General features: G+C 46.4%; 1 protein-coding gene across 2 annotated transcripts in view; it reads left to right on the top strand.

Annotated features, from left to right (window-relative positions):
- Positions 1-17,348, top strand: part of HKDC1 (hexokinase domain containing 1) — a 51,265-nt gene that overhangs the window by 32,294 nt on the left and 1,623 nt on the right. Inside the window, exons 11-17 of one of the 2 annotated variants that reach the window (XM_017873196.1) lie at positions 1,126-1,271; positions 1,369-1,488; positions 7,122-7,217; positions 7,417-7,516; positions 8,851-9,034; positions 11,215-11,370; positions 16,531-16,764. In XM_017873196.1, the coding sequence (XP_017728685.1) occupies positions 1,126-1,271; positions 1,369-1,488; positions 7,122-7,217; positions 7,417-7,516; positions 8,851-9,034; positions 11,215-11,370; positions 16,531-16,764 (1,036 nt within the window). Of the gene's footprint in view, positions 1-1,125; positions 1,272-1,368; positions 1,489-7,121; positions 7,218-7,416; positions 7,517-8,850; positions 9,035-11,214; positions 11,371-13,174; positions 13,436-16,530; positions 16,765-17,348 lie in introns of those variants that run through there. The other variant, XM_017873197.1, reaches the window with a different exon arrangement.

Genomic DNA, 17,348 nt, shown 5'->3' with positions numbered 1-17,348 from the left:
TTTGATTTTTATTATTTTTTTTTGAGGGACGGAGGTCTTGGCTTATGTCGGCCCGCCGGCTTGGGGAGTTGCAGTGGGCCGGATCTCAGCTCACTGACCAAGCTCGCCTCCCGGGTTTATGCCATCTCTCCTGCCTCAGCCTCCTGAGTAGCTGACTCCAGGTGTCCCCACCTCGCCTGGCTATTTTTTGTATATTGTTCAGTAGGAGACGGGGTTTTCACCGATGTTAGCCAGGGATGGGTCCTCTTGATCTCCGTGACCTCGGGATCCGCCCCGTGTCTCGGGCCTCCCAAAGTGGCCTGGGAATTACAGGCTTGAGCACTGGCGGTGGCGGGACCTGTTATTTTTATTTTTTTGAGAAGGAGTCTCACTCTGTCGCCCAGGCTGGAGTGCAGTGGCGCAATCTTGGCTCACTGCAAGCTTCGCCTTCTGGGTTCACACCATTCTCCTGCCTCAGCCTCCCGAGTAGCTGAGACTACAGGTGCCTGCCACCACGCCCGGCTAATTTTTTGTATTTTTAGTAGAGATGGGGTTTCACTGTGTTAGCCAGGATGGTCTTGGTCTCCTGACCTCATGATCCACCTGCCTCGGACTTCCAAAATGCTGGGATTATAGGCGTGAGCCACTGCGCCCGGCCAGAGGCCCCTTGGGTATATGAATCATGCACGTCCTTGGCTGGATGCCCTGCACCGTTCCTTGTGGCTCCAGAGAAGGATGTCAGTCAGTGAAGCTGAAAGAGCCTTCAGAGGTTCAGTCTCATTTTGCAGATGTGGAAGGAAAGGACCTTGACTCTCTTGCTCAAGAAAAAAAGCCATTTCTCAGAAGCCCCAGGTCCCTTGACTCCAGGCCAGGCCTCTTTTCATGGCACTGCACTGGTGATACTGTAGGTGGTGCCTGAGCATTTACCACAGAAGTGGAGGCCAAGGAAAGCAGCCTGGCCTCACTCAGGCTCAAGATGTCTGCCCAGGGCCCGGGCACTGTGCACGGTGGCCTGCACGACCCTCTGGTCTGTGAGGCCCAGAAGTGCAGGCCCTAGGTCTGCTCTGCTCCAGCATCTCCTCTTCCTCCCAATGCCCCGACACAAGTCCCGGTCATGGAATGCAGCCGCTGCTTTCTCCATCACAGAGAAAGGAAAGTTTCTCGCCCTGGATCTTGGGGGAACCAACTTCCGGGTCCTCCTGGTGAAGATCAGAAGTGGACGGAGGTCAGTGCGAATGTACAACAAGATCTTCGCCATCCCCCTGGAGATCATGCAGGGCACTGGTGAGGAGGTAAGTGCCAGGCAAGCCCTTTGGGCTCTGAGGTGCCAGCCTGCCACCCTGCATCGATGTCCACCCGGTGTGAATGCCGCTGTCTCTCTCTCTGCAGCTCTTTGACCACATTGTGCAGTGCATCGCCGACTTCCTGGACTACATGGGCCTCAAGGGAGTCTCCCTACCTTTGGGCTTCACGTTCTCATTTCCCTGCAGGCAGACAAGCATTGACAAGGTAAGACAGCCCCACCAGATTCACGGCCAGCCCAGTGGGCTTCCTTCCTCTACTGGGGCTATCTCCAGGTAACTCCCAGTCAGCCTTCATTTTTACAGGGATCTTGGGTTCGGGGCAGCCGGGAACACATGATAGAGAATTTCAACAATTTAATTTTTAATCAATTTATCACGATTTTTTAGATTGACCATTCACAAGAGAATTTAGAGTAGTATACAGTAAAGGGACACATACATAATATTCCTACTAAAGGAGAGGTCGAATCATACTATGGAGAGAGAGAGGAAGAGGTAATGACCAATGAAGGCTGTTTATAACAATTGGGCAATAATACGATCCATGTCTTTCTGGACAGTCATGTAAACACAGAATTACAATGGGTTTTTATCATCCGATGAAAGAAAGCTTGCCAGCACATCACAAGAATGCATTTCTTTCTTTCTTTTTTTCTTTTTTTTGAGACAGAGTTGCGCTCTTGTCACCCAGGCTGGAGTGCAATGGCGTGATCTCGGCTCACTGCAACCTCTGCCTCCTGGGTTCAAGTGATTCTCCTGCCTCAACCTTCCAAGGTAGCTGGGATTACAGGCACCTGCCACTACCACCAGCTAACTTTTGTATTTTTAGTAGAGACAGGGTTTCGCCATATTGGCCAGGCTGGTCTTGAACTCCTGACCTCAAGTAATTCACCCACCTCAGTCTCTCAAAGTGCTGGGATTACAGGTTTGAGTCACCGTGTCTGGCAATAAATGCATTTATTTTCTAATATTAGTATCTCAGAAGCAATTGATCACATGGCCACTTTAGCCGACACTGAAGAACATCATAGTTTATCATTTTAATAGATAATTCATAAATATGGAGACATTTATCACAAAGTCTTTCTTGTAATTCTAGGGTAAAAACACCCAGGGTTGTCCAGGTGTGGTGGCTCATCTCTGTAATCCTAGCACTTTGGGAGGTCGACATGGAAGGATTGCTTAAGGCCGGGAGTTCAAGACCAGTCTGGGCAACGTAGTGAGACCCCATGTCTCAAAAAACAAACAAACAGACCAGGAGCGGTGTCTCACGCCTATAATCCCAGCACTTTGGGAGGCCGAGGCAGGTGGATCACGAGGTCAGGAGATGGAGACCATATTGGCTAACACGGTGAAACCCCGTCTCTACTAAAAATACAAAAAAATTAGCAGGGTGTGGTAGTGGGTGCCTGTAGTCCCAGCTACCTGGGAGGCTGAGGCAGGAGAATGGCGTGAACCAGGGAGGCGGAGCTTGCAGTGAGCCAAGATCGCGCCATTGCACTCCATCCAGCCTGGGTGACAGAGCGAGACTCCGTCTCAAAAACAAAACAAAACAAAACAAAACAAACCGTAGCCAGGCATGGTGGCACGTGCCTGTGGTCCCAGCTACTCGAGAGGATGAGGTGGGAGGATCACTTGAGCCTAGGAGATTGAGGTTCCAGTGAGCTATGATCACACCACTGCACTCCAGTTTGGGCAGCAGAGACTCCATCTCTATCAAAAACAAAAACAAAAACATACACAACAAGCAGGCCAAGTACAGTGGCTCATGTCTGTAATCCTAGCACCGTGGGACGCCAAGGTGGGAGGATCACTTGAGTCCAGGAGTTTGAGACCAGCCTAGGCGATATAGTAAGACCCCACCTCTAAATGTGTGTGTGTGTGTGTGTGTGTGTGTGTGTGTGTGTGGTGTGTGTCTGTGTGTAAAAACAAAAAATCACCCAGGCTTAACTTTATGTGTAATGAATAAGGGTTTTTTAACTGGGAAGCTAAGACTCAGGTAGGTCAGCAATATGTGTTTTTTGCATGGTTTTTCTGGTAAACTAGCTTGACCAAGAGGTAGAGCTTAGAAGTGGGGACTAGACACTGGGCTGAGCTCTTAGACTCCGCAGAGCTCCAGTGGGTCATGGGGCCTCGGCCTGGTGCTGACGGTGGGCGAGTAAGGCTGGGCCTTTGCGTGAGGCTGGGGCATAGCTGTCTGTTCTGCAGATGGAGAGAGACAGTTTGCAGCCTCTGCCAGTGCCCACACAGAAAACCTCCAGGCAAGGACATGTCCTTCTCCAGGGGCTTGGGAGCAGGCCCAGATGTGGCTACACAGAGAGGCCCAGTGTCCTTCCTAAGGTCAGGAAACACAGTGGTCAACAGCACAGACTCTGGGGTCGTGGGCTCCTGTTTTGCAACCCTGTCTCTACTGTTTCCCATCTGAATAACCTTGAGCAGATTATTTAACTTCTCTGAGGCATGGTTTCCCCGTTGGTGAAAATGGAGGAATACAGTGAGGACTAAATGAGCTGGTGTGTGTAAAATGCATAGCATGGTGTCCGGCACCTAGCAGGCACTCAAATCCTAGTATCATCCTTCACTCTCGAGGCAGCAAAGGATTGAGATTCAGCCTGGAAAAGGTCGAGAGGAATCCGATGCTGGTAGTGGTGGTGAGGAAGGGTGCGCTGTCGCCAGGGCCTGACATCATGGCGGTGAATTCTCTGCAAACCCTGGCCTCCGCTTCACAGACAGACTTACCAGCTTGTGGAGAGAAGCTCTGTCTTTCTGACAGACTGTCATCAGCCCAGCTTCCAAGACTGGCATAAAGCAGCATACAGCTTCCTAAATGTATGGGAGAACCCTGATCAGCTCAGTAGGTCAACCAGAGAGCTCAGGACAATAATAAGGGTAGCATCAAAGACGTACTAAGATTTTGTCCAGGGCCAGGAGCAGTGGCTCACTCCTGTAATCCCAGCACTTTGGGAGGCTGAGGCAGGCAGATCACTTGAGGTCAGGAGTTCGAGACTAGCCTGGCCAACATGGTGAAACCCCATCTCTACTAAAAATACAAAAATTAGCTGGGTGTGGTGGCGGGAGCCTGTAATCTCAGCTATTTGGGTGGCCGAGGCAGGAGAATCGCTAGCACTCAGGAGGTGGAGGTTGCAGTGAGCCAAGATTACACCACTACACTCCAGCCTGGGTGACAGAGAAGACTCAGTCTCAAAAAAAGAAAAAAAAGTTTTTTATTTTTGTACCATTTTCTTATTGTGATAAAATATACATAACATAAATTTCCCACTGTAACTATTTTTTTAAATACACACTTCTATGGCATGAAGTACATTCACATTTTTGTGCAGCCATCACCACTATCCATCTCTTAAACTTCTTCTTTTCCATCTGAATTTCTGTACCCGTTAAGCACTGATTCCCTCGTCCCCCTTCCCCTACCCTTGACTTCTCTGCTTATTGGCTGTGTGACCTTGGGCAAGTTATTTAATCTCCCTGTTCCTTGGTTTCCTCATCGGAAAATGATCACAAAAGTAGATCTCGTTTTATCGGTGTGTTTTGTGGTTTTATTTTCGTGCAATTATATTCAAGGAATATTTTGCTCAGTGAAGGAATGTGGCAGATCCATATAAATGGCCTAGAAGGGTCTGGAAGATACGTTCTTGAAGTAGAAAAAAAAAATTGCAGTAGTTCACACACAGTGTGAATTTATTTACTTAAAAATATGTGTAATTTCACCCCTGAAAGAAGAAATGGAGGGAAAAAGAAAAAAAATACTAATAAGTGGAAAGGAAAAGCTATGGAAAGATTAATATCCAACTAATGGCAGAGGTTACCTCTCAGATTGGGAGGATGGGAGTTGAAGGGAACTCTATGCTTGTCAGTAACATTTTAATTTTTTACACTACTAATGCATTCCTGCATTGCTGCTGCCATTAAAAATTAATACACCATCCGGGAGGGTGCCGTGTGCAGCTGTCTGCGGTCCTGACTGGGCGCCAGGACACAGCTACTGCTCCTGACTCAGGACACTGGGCCTTTGGGCCTGTCTCCCAGCAGCTCTGAAGGTGTCGTGAAGACATAGTGAAGAGGGAGGGGAGACCCGTGGGCAGCTAGAAGCAAAGACACCCATGGCTGGGGAGAAAAAAAGAGAGACATCAAAAAATAGATTAGTTTTGTGTAACTGCAGTTAATAAGAGAGGTTTCCCAGTTGGGAGTGTCTCTCTAATGTTGTACACATACCAACCGGAAAGGAGCCAGCCAGGGGCCCAGTTTCCCAAGAACTATGGAGGGAAGGAGGGAGACTGGGGCTTGTGGGCTAACGGCCTCAGGGTGAGGTGGCATCCAGTCACGGGGCTGACCGTGCTGCCATCGGATTTTCTGACTGCCTTTCCTGTCCCAGGGCTTCTCCCGGTCTAGACACCCCAGCTCTGCCTGCCTTCACCCCACCCTGGCTTTCTAGGTGATGGAGTCCGGGGCTAGACTAACTCCTACCTCAGGCTAACAGTGTAACTTTGGGCTTCCTTTTGAGAATTAAAATTACTACTTTCAGGCCAGGCGCATTGGCTCACCCCTGTAATCCTAGCACTTTGGGAGGCTGAAGCGGATCACTTGAGGTCAGGAGTTCGAGACCAACCTGGCCAACATGGTGAAACCTCATCTTTACTAAGAATACAAAAATTAGCCGGGCGTGGTGGCACATGCCTATAATCCCAGCTACTACGGAGGCTGAGGCAGGAGAATTGCTTGAACCTGGGAGGCAGAGCTTGCGGTGAGCCTCATATATGTTACTTTAAGAAAATTAGAAAATATAGTCAAACAAAAGGAGAGAGGAAAAGTGAGGCATAATTTTGCAAACAGAGAGAACCACTGTTAACCCTTTTGGTGTATATATTATTCCAGTCCTTTCTTCAGGTGTGAGTGTATGTGTGTATGAGTGTAATTTTACAAATAAAAATAGAATAATTCACTATCTGTATTTGTTTGATATGCTTTCACTTAACAGTGTGTGGACAACATCTTTCTCTCACATCCAATGTTCTCTTACAGTGTGATTCTTTATGGGTGTATACCATGTCCCATATTGACGTACAGGACGATAGATCCATACTGTTGGAGTTGTAGGATGCCTCTAGTTTTTCACTGTGAAACATACTTTGATAAACATTTGGTAGCTTTGCCTTTGATCACATCGTAATCTATTCTTTACTAAGTTAGAAGTAGGATCACAGCCAGACATGGTGGCTCATGCCTGTAATTTCAGCACTTTGGGAGGCCAAGGCGGGTGGACTGCTTGAGGTCAGGAGTTCGAGACCAGCCTGGCCAACATGGTGAAACCCCATCTCTACTAAAAAATACAAAAATCAGCTGGGCGTGGTGGTGCATGCCTGTAATCCCAGCTACTCGGGAGGCTGAGGCAGGAGAATCGCTTGAACCCGGGAGGTGGATGTTGTAGTGAGCCGAGATCACGCCATTGCACTCCAGCCTGGGCAACAAGAGTGAAACTCCGTCTCCAGAAAAAAAAAAAAAAAAAGGAAAACAAAAAAAGAAGTAGGATCACTGTGATCCTGGGCTTTTATTCTGTGTAATCATGGCCAGGGAACATGATTTGACCCTTGATGAGTATGAATTGCTGCAGTGATTCCACTCAGTGGTAGGCCTTGCCTGAGTGTGGTGCTCTGTGATGCTGCTGTGTCCAGGGTTAGGGCTGTGGAGGTGGAGGCAGAGGCAAAAGCACATGTACTTGACAAGCAGCCAACTATAGTGCCTTGCATCTGTTGGATGTTGAGGTTGTGCAGTGGTCCTAGCAAACTATTGCTCAAATGAATTTCCCCTCCTTTCTTTCAGGGAACACTCATAGGGTGGACCAAAGGTTTCAAGGCCACTGACTGTGAAGGGGAGGACGTGGTGGACATGCTCAGGGAAGCCATCAAGAGAAGAAACGTAGGATGTGGTGTTGAGGCTTATGCCTGCTCTTGCCGCCTTCCCCAGGCCCCTCTGCTCTGCCATCCTCTGCCCAGTTCCTGTGACTCTGGTCTCTGCCTGCCTTGGGATGACACGCCCCTCCTAAGCATGTTTGGTTTGCACATTCAACTCAGAGTAGAGCTGGGTTTTTGTTTGTTTGTTTGTTTTGTTTTTTTAGGAGTTTGACCTGGACATCGTTGCAGTTGTGAATGATACAGTGGGGACCATGATGACCTGTGGCTATGAAGATCCTAATTGTGAGATTGGCTTGATTGCAGGTAAGTGGTCAGGCGTGGCCCATTGGCCTAATCCCACTGGATCCGTTGATGGTTCCCTTTTAACAATGTGAGAGGGTGGTCACTGTCCCGTTGTACAGAGGCTCTGCCCAAGGCAGAGATGAAGTTGCGATTCCAGGTCACCAAGTTCTTTATCCATTAAGAGTCCTAAGCCAAGGTCATCCTTTCTATTGAGGAAGGATAATGACACAGGAAGAAGAGATTTTTAAATTAGGGCCTTGGGGCCGATTGTGATGGGGGGAAGGAGACTACAGTTGGATACTCTTGACCTGGGGCTGAGGGAGCTATTGTAGATTTTCACTCTGGCTCCAATGTGCACCTCTTCTGTTCTCTGAATTCTTCTGCTTCTCAGGATGCACAGGAAGGAGAGGAGCTGGAAAGAAACTTAGAAGAGGGGAAAGGAGTGGCCTGACACAGGGATTTTAGGGGTCTTTGGGAGAAGTCTGGCAGTGAGTAAGGCCGAGGGTAGATTCTAGGGGGATGCTGTCTCTAACAGGGGTAGAATGGGTAGGATTGGAACAGGTGGAGATGGGGATGAAAGGCATTCCAGGTGACAGGCACAGGCTAAGTAATGATAGAACCTAGAAAAGTTATTCCATTTGATCATCTGGGCTTTCTGGATATAAGCAGCAGGTGGGACAAGGAGGTGGGGATGTACTGAGCTATCTCCCATGCCAGGTGAGAGGTTTCCTCTCACTCTAACTCTTACCAGCTTTGTGAGCTTGGGCAAGTGGCTTATTCTGTCTGACTTGAGTTTCTTCATCTGTGGGAGGGATTGGGCTAGATATAGGAGGGCAAAGAGGTGAGGCCTATTGATTGACTAAAATACTTGCCTGGACTGCTGTGCTGAGAATAGTTCTGAGGCCAAGTCATGGGCAAGGAAGAAGAGGGTGGCTAACAGATGCCAAGCATTTGTTTATCCAAGACTAGATGATTCCTCATGGTCCCTTCCAGCTCTGACTGCTAATTTTATGACTGCTTGGAAGCTTTGTGTGCCTATGGCTTAACAGTAATGATGATGATGATGATGAAGTTGGCAGCTACCATTTATTGAATGCTTACCATGGAAGGAAACTTAAAAGTATCACTTCATAACAAACCCATAAGGCGGGTATTATTTCCTTCTCAGAAATGAAGAAACTGAGCCTGTGAAAGATGAGATGCTTGCCCAAGGTTAGCCAGCTATGACTGTAAAGCTGGAATCACATCCAGTCATATCTGACTCCAAGCCTAAATTCTTATTTGCTGCACTCTGCTGCCTTTCTAAAATCTGGTGGTGTCTTTGAAGACTAATGTTCCTTCACAATTCCTTCTAGGAACAGGCAGCAACATGTGCTACATGGAGGACATGAGGAACATCGAGATGGTGGAGGGGGATGAAGGGAAGATGTGCATCAACACAGAGTGGGGAGGATTTGGAGACAATGGCTGCATAGATGACATCCGGACCCGATACGACACGGAGGTGGACGAGGGGTCCTTGAATCCTGGCAAGCAGAGGTGAAGAGGGTGGATGTGTGCATTTATGTGGGTTGTGTAGTCAGCAACACTGTGAGACCTAAGGGGGTACCATAGACACCATAGCTTTGTGTGCTTATTACAGCTGTCGAATGTCAGTGAAATACCTATTGGAACAAAAGAAAAATATTATGACAAGTTTGCAACAGGTAAAAGGGAAAAGTCCCTTTTTCTAATTACCATAAGGCCCTATAAGGTCTAGTGGTGGTTCTGGAAGTGAGGCAGAGGCTGCCAGCATGTTCATTCGCCAAGGGCATGGTGACTCAGTGACCCCTCTTGAGATGGGCTTTTAGTAAGTCTCTTTCAGAGGCCAACATCTTCAGGCCTTCAAGAGCTGGCTACTAGGTTGGTGACCTTCTCTGGGAGTGGGGAAGTGGCCACCTGTGATGGATGAGAGTGCTGGTTCTTGACCATGATGTCATGTCCTACCATGGGTCACAGTCACTGGTGAGGTGTATTCCAATGACTAACCACACGAAAAATACTGAAAATAATGAATGGCTTAAAAAATAAATTAAAGTAGATTTCACTTGCATTCTGTTATTATGAGAGAAAGGGATAGCAGAGATAGAGCTGGCATGTGATATTAGTCCATTCTCCCGTTGCTATAAAGAACTACCTAAGACTGGGTAATTTATGAAGAAAAGAGGTTTAATTGGCTCACAATTCCACAGGCTGTACAGGAAGCATGGCTGGGGAGGCCTCAGGAAACTTACTATAATGGCAGAACGTGAAGGGGAAGCAGGCACATCTTACATGGCTGGAGAAGGAGGAAGAAAGAGTGAAGGGGGAGGTGTTACACACTATTAAAACAACCAGATCTTGTGAGAACCCACTCACTATCACCAGAACAATAGAGGGGCAATCCGCCCCCATGATCCAGTCACCTCCCAGCAGGCCCCTCCTCCAATACTGGGGATTGCAATTCAACATGAGATTTTGGTGGGGACATAAATCCAAACCATATCACATGCTAAAACTTGATTATTAACCCAGGCCCATCCCCTAGAAGAGGAGTTGGCACACTTACTCTGTAAAAGAACAAATAGTAAATGTTTTAGGTTTTGCAGGCCATATGATCTTTATCAAAACTAAGCTCAGTGTCTTAATATAGAAAATAATGGGAAACATAGATTTATTGTTAGGGGTGCTATCAAAGTTGAGAGCTTGAGCAGATGGGAAATGTGAGGGGATGCCTAGGCCATGGACACCTTGGAAACTGTTGAACTGAGAACGTTGTCTAGGAAGAGGCTCAGAAAAGACCGAGACTGGCCCTGGTGGTTTCTCTCCCCTTCGGCACCAATCTTGTAACTGGAAGGCAGGTGAGTTGTGGTAAGCCCAGCTGAAGCAGGGATTGCTCCGAAAAGAAGGGACCTTCCCTCTGAATCCTGAGTTGGGGCATCCGAGTATCATGGCTCTTCCCAAGGGGCAGTTCATTCTAATTAGTGGTGTGTCTGCAGCCACTGAAGGCTCACATTTTTGGACTGAGGTTTTAAGGGGGCAGCACCTTTGAACTTGTCTTGAAACCACCATTGTTTGTTTGTTCTGGTGTTAATCCCTTAGACTGATGAGGTCTTGAGCAGTGAAGAGAACCCAAGCCCAGCACATAAATGCTTTCCATTTGACTCTGCAAGCAGTGGCAGTCTGGCTCTGTGTCACTGTTGTTAATGATGATGTGTGTCACCGTTACACATCCTGTGCAGAGTGCCTGGTCAGTACGAGGCCCCTTTTCTCTCTTGCTCTCTTGGCCCTCATGGAGCTCACAGCCCAGTAGAAAGTAGGAAGGGAATTAATGCTTTTGAGCACCCCTGGTGCATGCAGACAGTTTCAATGTGTTAACTCACAGAGCAGAATCTCCAGTGGAACAGATTTGTAACACAAAGCCAATGAGCATTGGCTTTGGGGCCAAGACCAGGGACTAACTTTTGCTTAGTGCCCACTGTGCCCAGATGCTTGCCTCCTAACAGTCTTGTGGGGGCACTTCTCATCTCCCTGTTTTGTAGATGATAGCTTGCAGTGCTTGCTCACATCAAGCAGCTAGTATGTGGCAGAGCTGGGATCTGGATCTTGCTCCATGCATGGTTCCAAAGCCTGGCCTTCTCACATCATGTGGTCTTCTGCATTGCATGTCTGCCCCAACCTTATCCCTCTTCACCAAACAGATACGAGAAAATGACCAGTGGGATGTACTTGGGGGAGATTGTGCGGCAGATCCTGATCGACCTGACCAAGCAGGGTCTTCTCTTCCGAGGGCAGATTTCAGAGCGTCTCCGGACCAGGGGCATCTTCGAAACCAAGTTCCTGTCCCAGATTGAAAGGTGACCTGTGATCAAGTTCATCATGAGGCTCTGACTGGTGTATACTGCCACTGCGCTGGGGTTGGGCCAATTTGAGGTTTAAAAATAAAAACAGAAAGGCCCTGGCTGGACAAGGGATTGCCTCCTGGGGCTGCTCTTCTTTTTCCAACTGGTTCAGGATCACAGCCTCGAGGAGCATGTGTATAGCACTCTGGGGCCTGCAGCCCGCCTGGGCCTCAGTGTTTAGCAGAAATGACTAAGTCCTCCACCAAGCTTCCTAAATAGTTACACAGGAGTTAGGTTAAGGCTAAAAAATAATCCTCTTTTGTTCCTGAAAAAATCAACCACATACTCAACTACAGCTATTTTGATTTTTGCATATTATATTTCCTTTTAAGTTTTTTTTTTTTTTTTTTTTTTTTTTTTGGTGACAGGGCTCACTCTGTCACTCAGGCTGGAGTGCGGTGGTGCGATTGCAGCTCATTACAGCCTCTATCTCCAGGGCTCAGGTGATCCTCCCACCTCAGCCTCCTGAGTAGCTGGGACCACAGGTGCACAACACAATGCCCAGCTAATATTTGTATTTTTTGTAGAGATGGGGTTTCCCCATGTTGCCCAGGCTGGTCTCGAACTCCTGACCTCAAGCAATCTGCTCACCTCAGCCTCCCAAAGTGCTAGGATTACAGGTGTGAGCCACTGCGCCCAGCTCCTTTTAAGTTCTTGAATGCATGCAAACATTTTTCATAATCATAATAATTACATTTGTCACTTTGTGTATTATGTTTTCAGTGTTTGTTCATGAAAATTTTCATTTAAAATTCTGGTTTTTGTTTTTTTAATTAATTAATTAATTTTATTTATTTATTTTGAGACGAAGTTTCACTCTTGTTACCCAGGCTGGAGTGCAATGGCGTGATCTCGGCTCACTGCAACCTCTGCCTCCTGGGTTCAAGCGATTCTCCTGCCTCAGCCTCAGCTGGGATGACAGGCATGTGCCACCCGGCCCAGATAATTTTTTGTATTATTTTAGTAGAGATTGAGTTTCACCATGTTGGTCAGGCTGGTCTTGAACTCCTGACCTCAGATGATCCACCTGCCTCGGCCTCCCAAAGTGTTGGGATTACAGGTGTGAGCCACCGTGCCCAGCTATTTTGTTTTTTATTATACAAAGTCTTAAGCATATACAAAAGTGGAAACAGAGGTAAAGTGAACTCAATATTTCCATCACCACTTTCAACAATAATAAACTCATGGTCAAACTGGGCTCATCTATACAGTCCTGCTGTCCCCATCCCCAGGCTGGGTTAATTTGAAACAAACCCCACATCTTACATCAGTTCATCTGTAAATATTTCATAATGTATTCTGAAATATAAGGGTTCTTAATAAAACATAACTATAGTACCATTATCACACTTAAAAATCTAATGATAAACCTCAGTCTCACAAAATGTCCTGTTAGTGTTCTTATTTCCTGAATTGCCAAAATTAATGGTTTTACAGTTCTTTTGTTTGCATCAGTATCCAGAGTTTATACACTGCATTTGGTTGATATGTTTAAATAATCTCTTTTAATCTATGGGTTTCCTCTCCCTGTCTTGCTTTCCCTTGCCATGTATTTGCTGAAAAAACTGTTGTCTTATCCTATGAGTTTCCTGTATTCTAGATTTTGTGGATTGCAGCATTTAGCATTTTCCTCTGTCTTCTTGTATTTCCCAAAAACTTTTAGTTAGACCCAGGTGCTTAGTTAGATTCAGTAGTGAATTCTGGACAAGAATATTTCTTAGGTGGCATTGAGTTGTCTGTCTGTCTCTCTTTCTTTTAGGATGTTATCAGTCATTGATGCATATTGCCTGGATCTATTATTTCACTAGACATCGTAAATGGTGATGATTCCTGCAGTTATTAGCTGGAATACTTCTAGAAAGAGGAACTTTCCCCTATCAACTCTTTGGTGTAATTATCATTTTGAATGGCTGCATATTATACTATGTTACTGTACTATAATTTACTAAACTTTCCCTTTAGTATAGGATGTCTAGTTAATAATTTATAAATTCCTGTTATTCTGAGTAACCATAGTTGTTCCTTTAGTACACATAGTCATTGGAATATTGTAAATCATTTCGTTAGCAATAGAAACATTTGGTTAAAAGAGTATTTTGCTGCAGGCACAGTATTTTTTTTTTAAAAAGTAGTTTCAATTTCCATCACCACCAGTTATATACAAATATGTCAGTTTCACTGCTTTTTGTGCTAGCACTGGATGTTGTCTGATGCTGTGTTTTTGGATTTTATCTCCATTTGGGTTCATTCATTTAATTCTCCTGGTCTTTATGGTCAGATGCCCACAAGTGAAAAATCACTTTCCAGTGGGGAAAAAAAGAAAACACATTATACATGAAAGTGGTGTACGTAATGAGGTAAATCAGATGGGCTGTTTAAGGGGAGTTCTTATTGTTTAAGGAGAGGATGGTGGAATCAATAACAGCAGCAGCTATTATGTATTTTTGGGGTGTTAATTAGCAAGTGTTCAGCATCCTTCTCCTGTTTAGTCTTCACCCCATCCAATCTGAACAGATGGGTTAAAAATCATCATGTCTGGTGACCAAAGGGATCCTATTTTGCTGTGTAAAACAGCTTCTCCCTCATGAGCAATAGATAAGCAAGTTTACTTGTCTTTGCCTTGCTTTTTTTTTCCGTAATAAAAGGAAAGTTGTTCCTAGACAAGCGCAAGGGGGTAACACTCTTATACCCCCAGAATTATTTGTTTCTGCTGCACAAGAAGTGTCTGTTTTGAATGTTTTGATTTCTACAGGTTGTTGTTTTGTTTCTTTGTTTTCTGAGACAGGGCCTCACTCTGTTGCCTGGGCTGGAGGGCAGTGGTGCAATCACAGCTCAGTGCATCCTCAACCTCCTGAGTTCAAGTGATCGCCACTGCTTCTCTCCCCTGCTCCCACCCACTGTCAAGTAGCTGGGACTACAGGCACACACCGCCACACCTAGCTAATTTTTGTATTTTTTGTAGAGATGGGGTTTCACCATGTTGCCCAGGTTGGTCTTGAATTCCTGGGCTCAAGCCATCCACCTGCCTAGACCTCCCAAAGTGGTAGAATTACACGCATGAGCCACCACGCCCGGCCAGGTTTTGTTTTTTAAAACCTTCCTGGAATAAAAAGAAAATTATCTACCTAGTGCCAATGGGAATTGGTAGGTGCCGTGCTAACTGCAGCCCATTTCAAAGCAGTTTGTCAAATGGATGGGACAGCGTTCTCAGGGGGAAGGTCCCTGAATTTACAGTCTTAGAGCTTGAGTTTTAAGATTTATCTCCACTACTTAACCTGTTTATGCTGCATGAGCTGAGGCAGGTTGTTTCACCTCTTTGAATTCCAGTTTCCTGCTTCATAACAGAAATAATTGCCCTGTTGCTTAACTCCCAGGATTGCTCTGAGGATCAGGAAGGGAATGTACTTGAACTAAGCTGTGAAAGGCTGGGCCCAGGAAGGAATTGCAGGCTTTCTCTTTAGACACACTAGTTGAAAAACCTTTTTTTCTTACTATACAAATGTTATTCATTCATTTTAAAGAATCTAAAAATTACAGATAAGCAAAAGAAGAAAAATAAGGATTAAGCTAGGTGTGGTGGCTCACACCTGTAATCCCAGCACTTTGGGAGGCCAAGGCAGGCAGATCACCTGAGGTCAGGAGTTCAAGACCAGGCTGGCCAACATGGTGAAACTCTGTCTATACTAAAAATACAAATATTAGCTGGGCATGGTGGTGGGGCTATAATCCCAGCTACTTGGGAAGCTGAGGCAGGAGAATCACTTGAACCCAGGAGGTGTAGGTTGCAGTGAGCCGAGATCATTGCACTCCAGGCTGGGCAACAAGAGCGAAATTCAGTCTCCAAAAAAAAAGGAATTACCTCTAATCCTCCCAATGTCTGAATAGATTTTCTTATGTGTGTGTGTGTGTGTGTGTGTATGTGTGTGTGTGTGTGTGTCTTTTTTTATCTTGGCAAGGGCAAACATTAAAATAAAATCCAACATTATACCGTGCATAGTATTTTATAATCCATTTTTTCACTATGTCATTATGTCATGAAGATTTTCCATGGCGTCATCTTTTTTTTGTTTGTTTTAGAGATGGGGTCTTGGGGTCTTATTATGTAGCCCAGACTGGTCTCAAATTCCTGGCTTAAAGTGATTCTCCTGCCTCAGCCTCCCAAAGTGCTGGGATTTCAGGTGTAAGCCACTGTGTTGGCTACAAACTCATCTTTAAGATCTACGAAGAATTCTATTGTTTGGCTACACCACCGTTTACCTGCTGAATCCCCTGTATGGTCATACAGGTTGTTGTTCAGTTGTCTTTCTTGATAACACTCTTCTTCTCTAAATATTACCTGAGACAGTCAAGGATACAATTTCACATTGCTTGGCGTGGGAGTCAGGGCTCCGTTTAAGTACCATTAGTTCACTGTGAGATGACCAGGGTCTAGACTTGAAGCCAGCCTGCCCCATGATGGGTGTTTCACTGCATGTGTTTACAGTCCTACCTGGCTCCGATTCTCTAAAGTTCTGATTGTATTTTGTATATTCATGTATTCACTTGCTCATTGAATGTACCCTGCTGGCTACTACTGAAAATACAGTCTTACTGTCAAAGAGCAGAGAAATCAGAAAAAGGGAAGAAAATGCAGAGAATCAGAAAAAGTTAAATAGAAGGAAAGTTGGCCTCCAATTGAAGGGGGCCAGCATATGAGAGTTGGCACAATTTGTGGCAAAGCACGTGGTGGTGTGAAAAGGGTTGAATTTGAGCTCCTGCTCTCTAACGAGAGGGCACAGCTCTAGCAGGCTGAGCCACAGCCTCCCCTTCTGAAAAACGGGTACCTGGTGTGTTGGTTGCTGCAGCTCATGTGGCTTCTAGTGAGATCATAGATATGAACATGCTGAACACCAGAGGCATTCACACTTTATTTTTTAAAGTTAATGGAACTTCCAGGGGTGGTGGACCTTCTTGAGTCTCGACTCCTAAGCCTTTCTGCTCCAGCCTAGCCATTGCCTGGGTCAATTTCTCCCCACTCCTGCAAGGGCATCTAAGAATGGGGAGGCTGTGGGTTGCATTGAGCACATCCCAGGGTGCTGGGAAGCAGGTCCTGACTCCCTGCTCTATTGCCTGCAGCGATCGGCTGGCCCTCCTCCAGGTCAGGACGATTCTGCAGCAGCTGGGCCTGGACAGCACATGTGAGGACAGCATCGTGGTGAAGGAGGTGTGCGGAGCTGTGTCCCGGAGGGCGGCCCAGCTCTGTGGTGCTGGCCTGGCCGCTATAGTGGAAAAAAGGAGAGAAGACCAGGGGCTGGAGCACCTGAGGATCACTGTGGGTGTGGACGGCACCCTGTACAAGCTTCACCCTCAGTGAGTGCTCACGAGAGGTGTGGCGGGTGGGGCAGCAGAGGTGCTGGTGGCCAAGTGTGGACGTGGCATAGCCTCCTCAGCCATGGCATGGGAAGATGCATCCCCGTCCTTTTATGGGAAAGGAATGCTGTGTGGTCAAGCCACCTATTCAATCTGACAGACAAGGTGTGAGCCCTGGTGCCTCTGCTACCTGATAATACGGTGTGGGAATGTTAGCTGGTCTCTTTAAACCCCAGGTTCCTGATCCACAAAAGGCTGGCACTAATAATCCCTACCACATAGGGCTAAATGTGTGAGGTTGGAATGAGTTAGCACATGTAAAGTGCTTCACACAGAGCTCAAGAAATGTAAGTTGGCTGAGTGCAGTGGCTCATGCCTGTAATGGCAGAGACAGGAGAATCCCTTGAGCCCAGGAGTTTGAGACCAGCCTGGGCAACACAGGGAGACTCCATCTCCACAAACATAAATAAATAAAATACAGGCCGGGTGCGGTGGCTCAAGCCTGTAATCCCAGCACTTTGGGAGGCCGAGACGGGCGGATCACGAGGTCAGGAGATCAAGACCATCCTGGCTAACATGGTGAA

This window comes from Rhinopithecus bieti, unplaced genomic scaffold (assembly GCF_001698545.2).
Source record: "Rhinopithecus bieti isolate Rb0 unplaced genomic scaffold, ASM169854v2 scaffold_6907, whole genome shotgun sequence".
NCBI lineage: Eukaryota > Metazoa > Chordata > Mammalia > Primates > Cercopithecidae > Rhinopithecus > Rhinopithecus bieti.
Note: the sequence above shows the minus strand (reverse complement) of the source record. Positions and strands in the feature narration are given on the sequence as shown.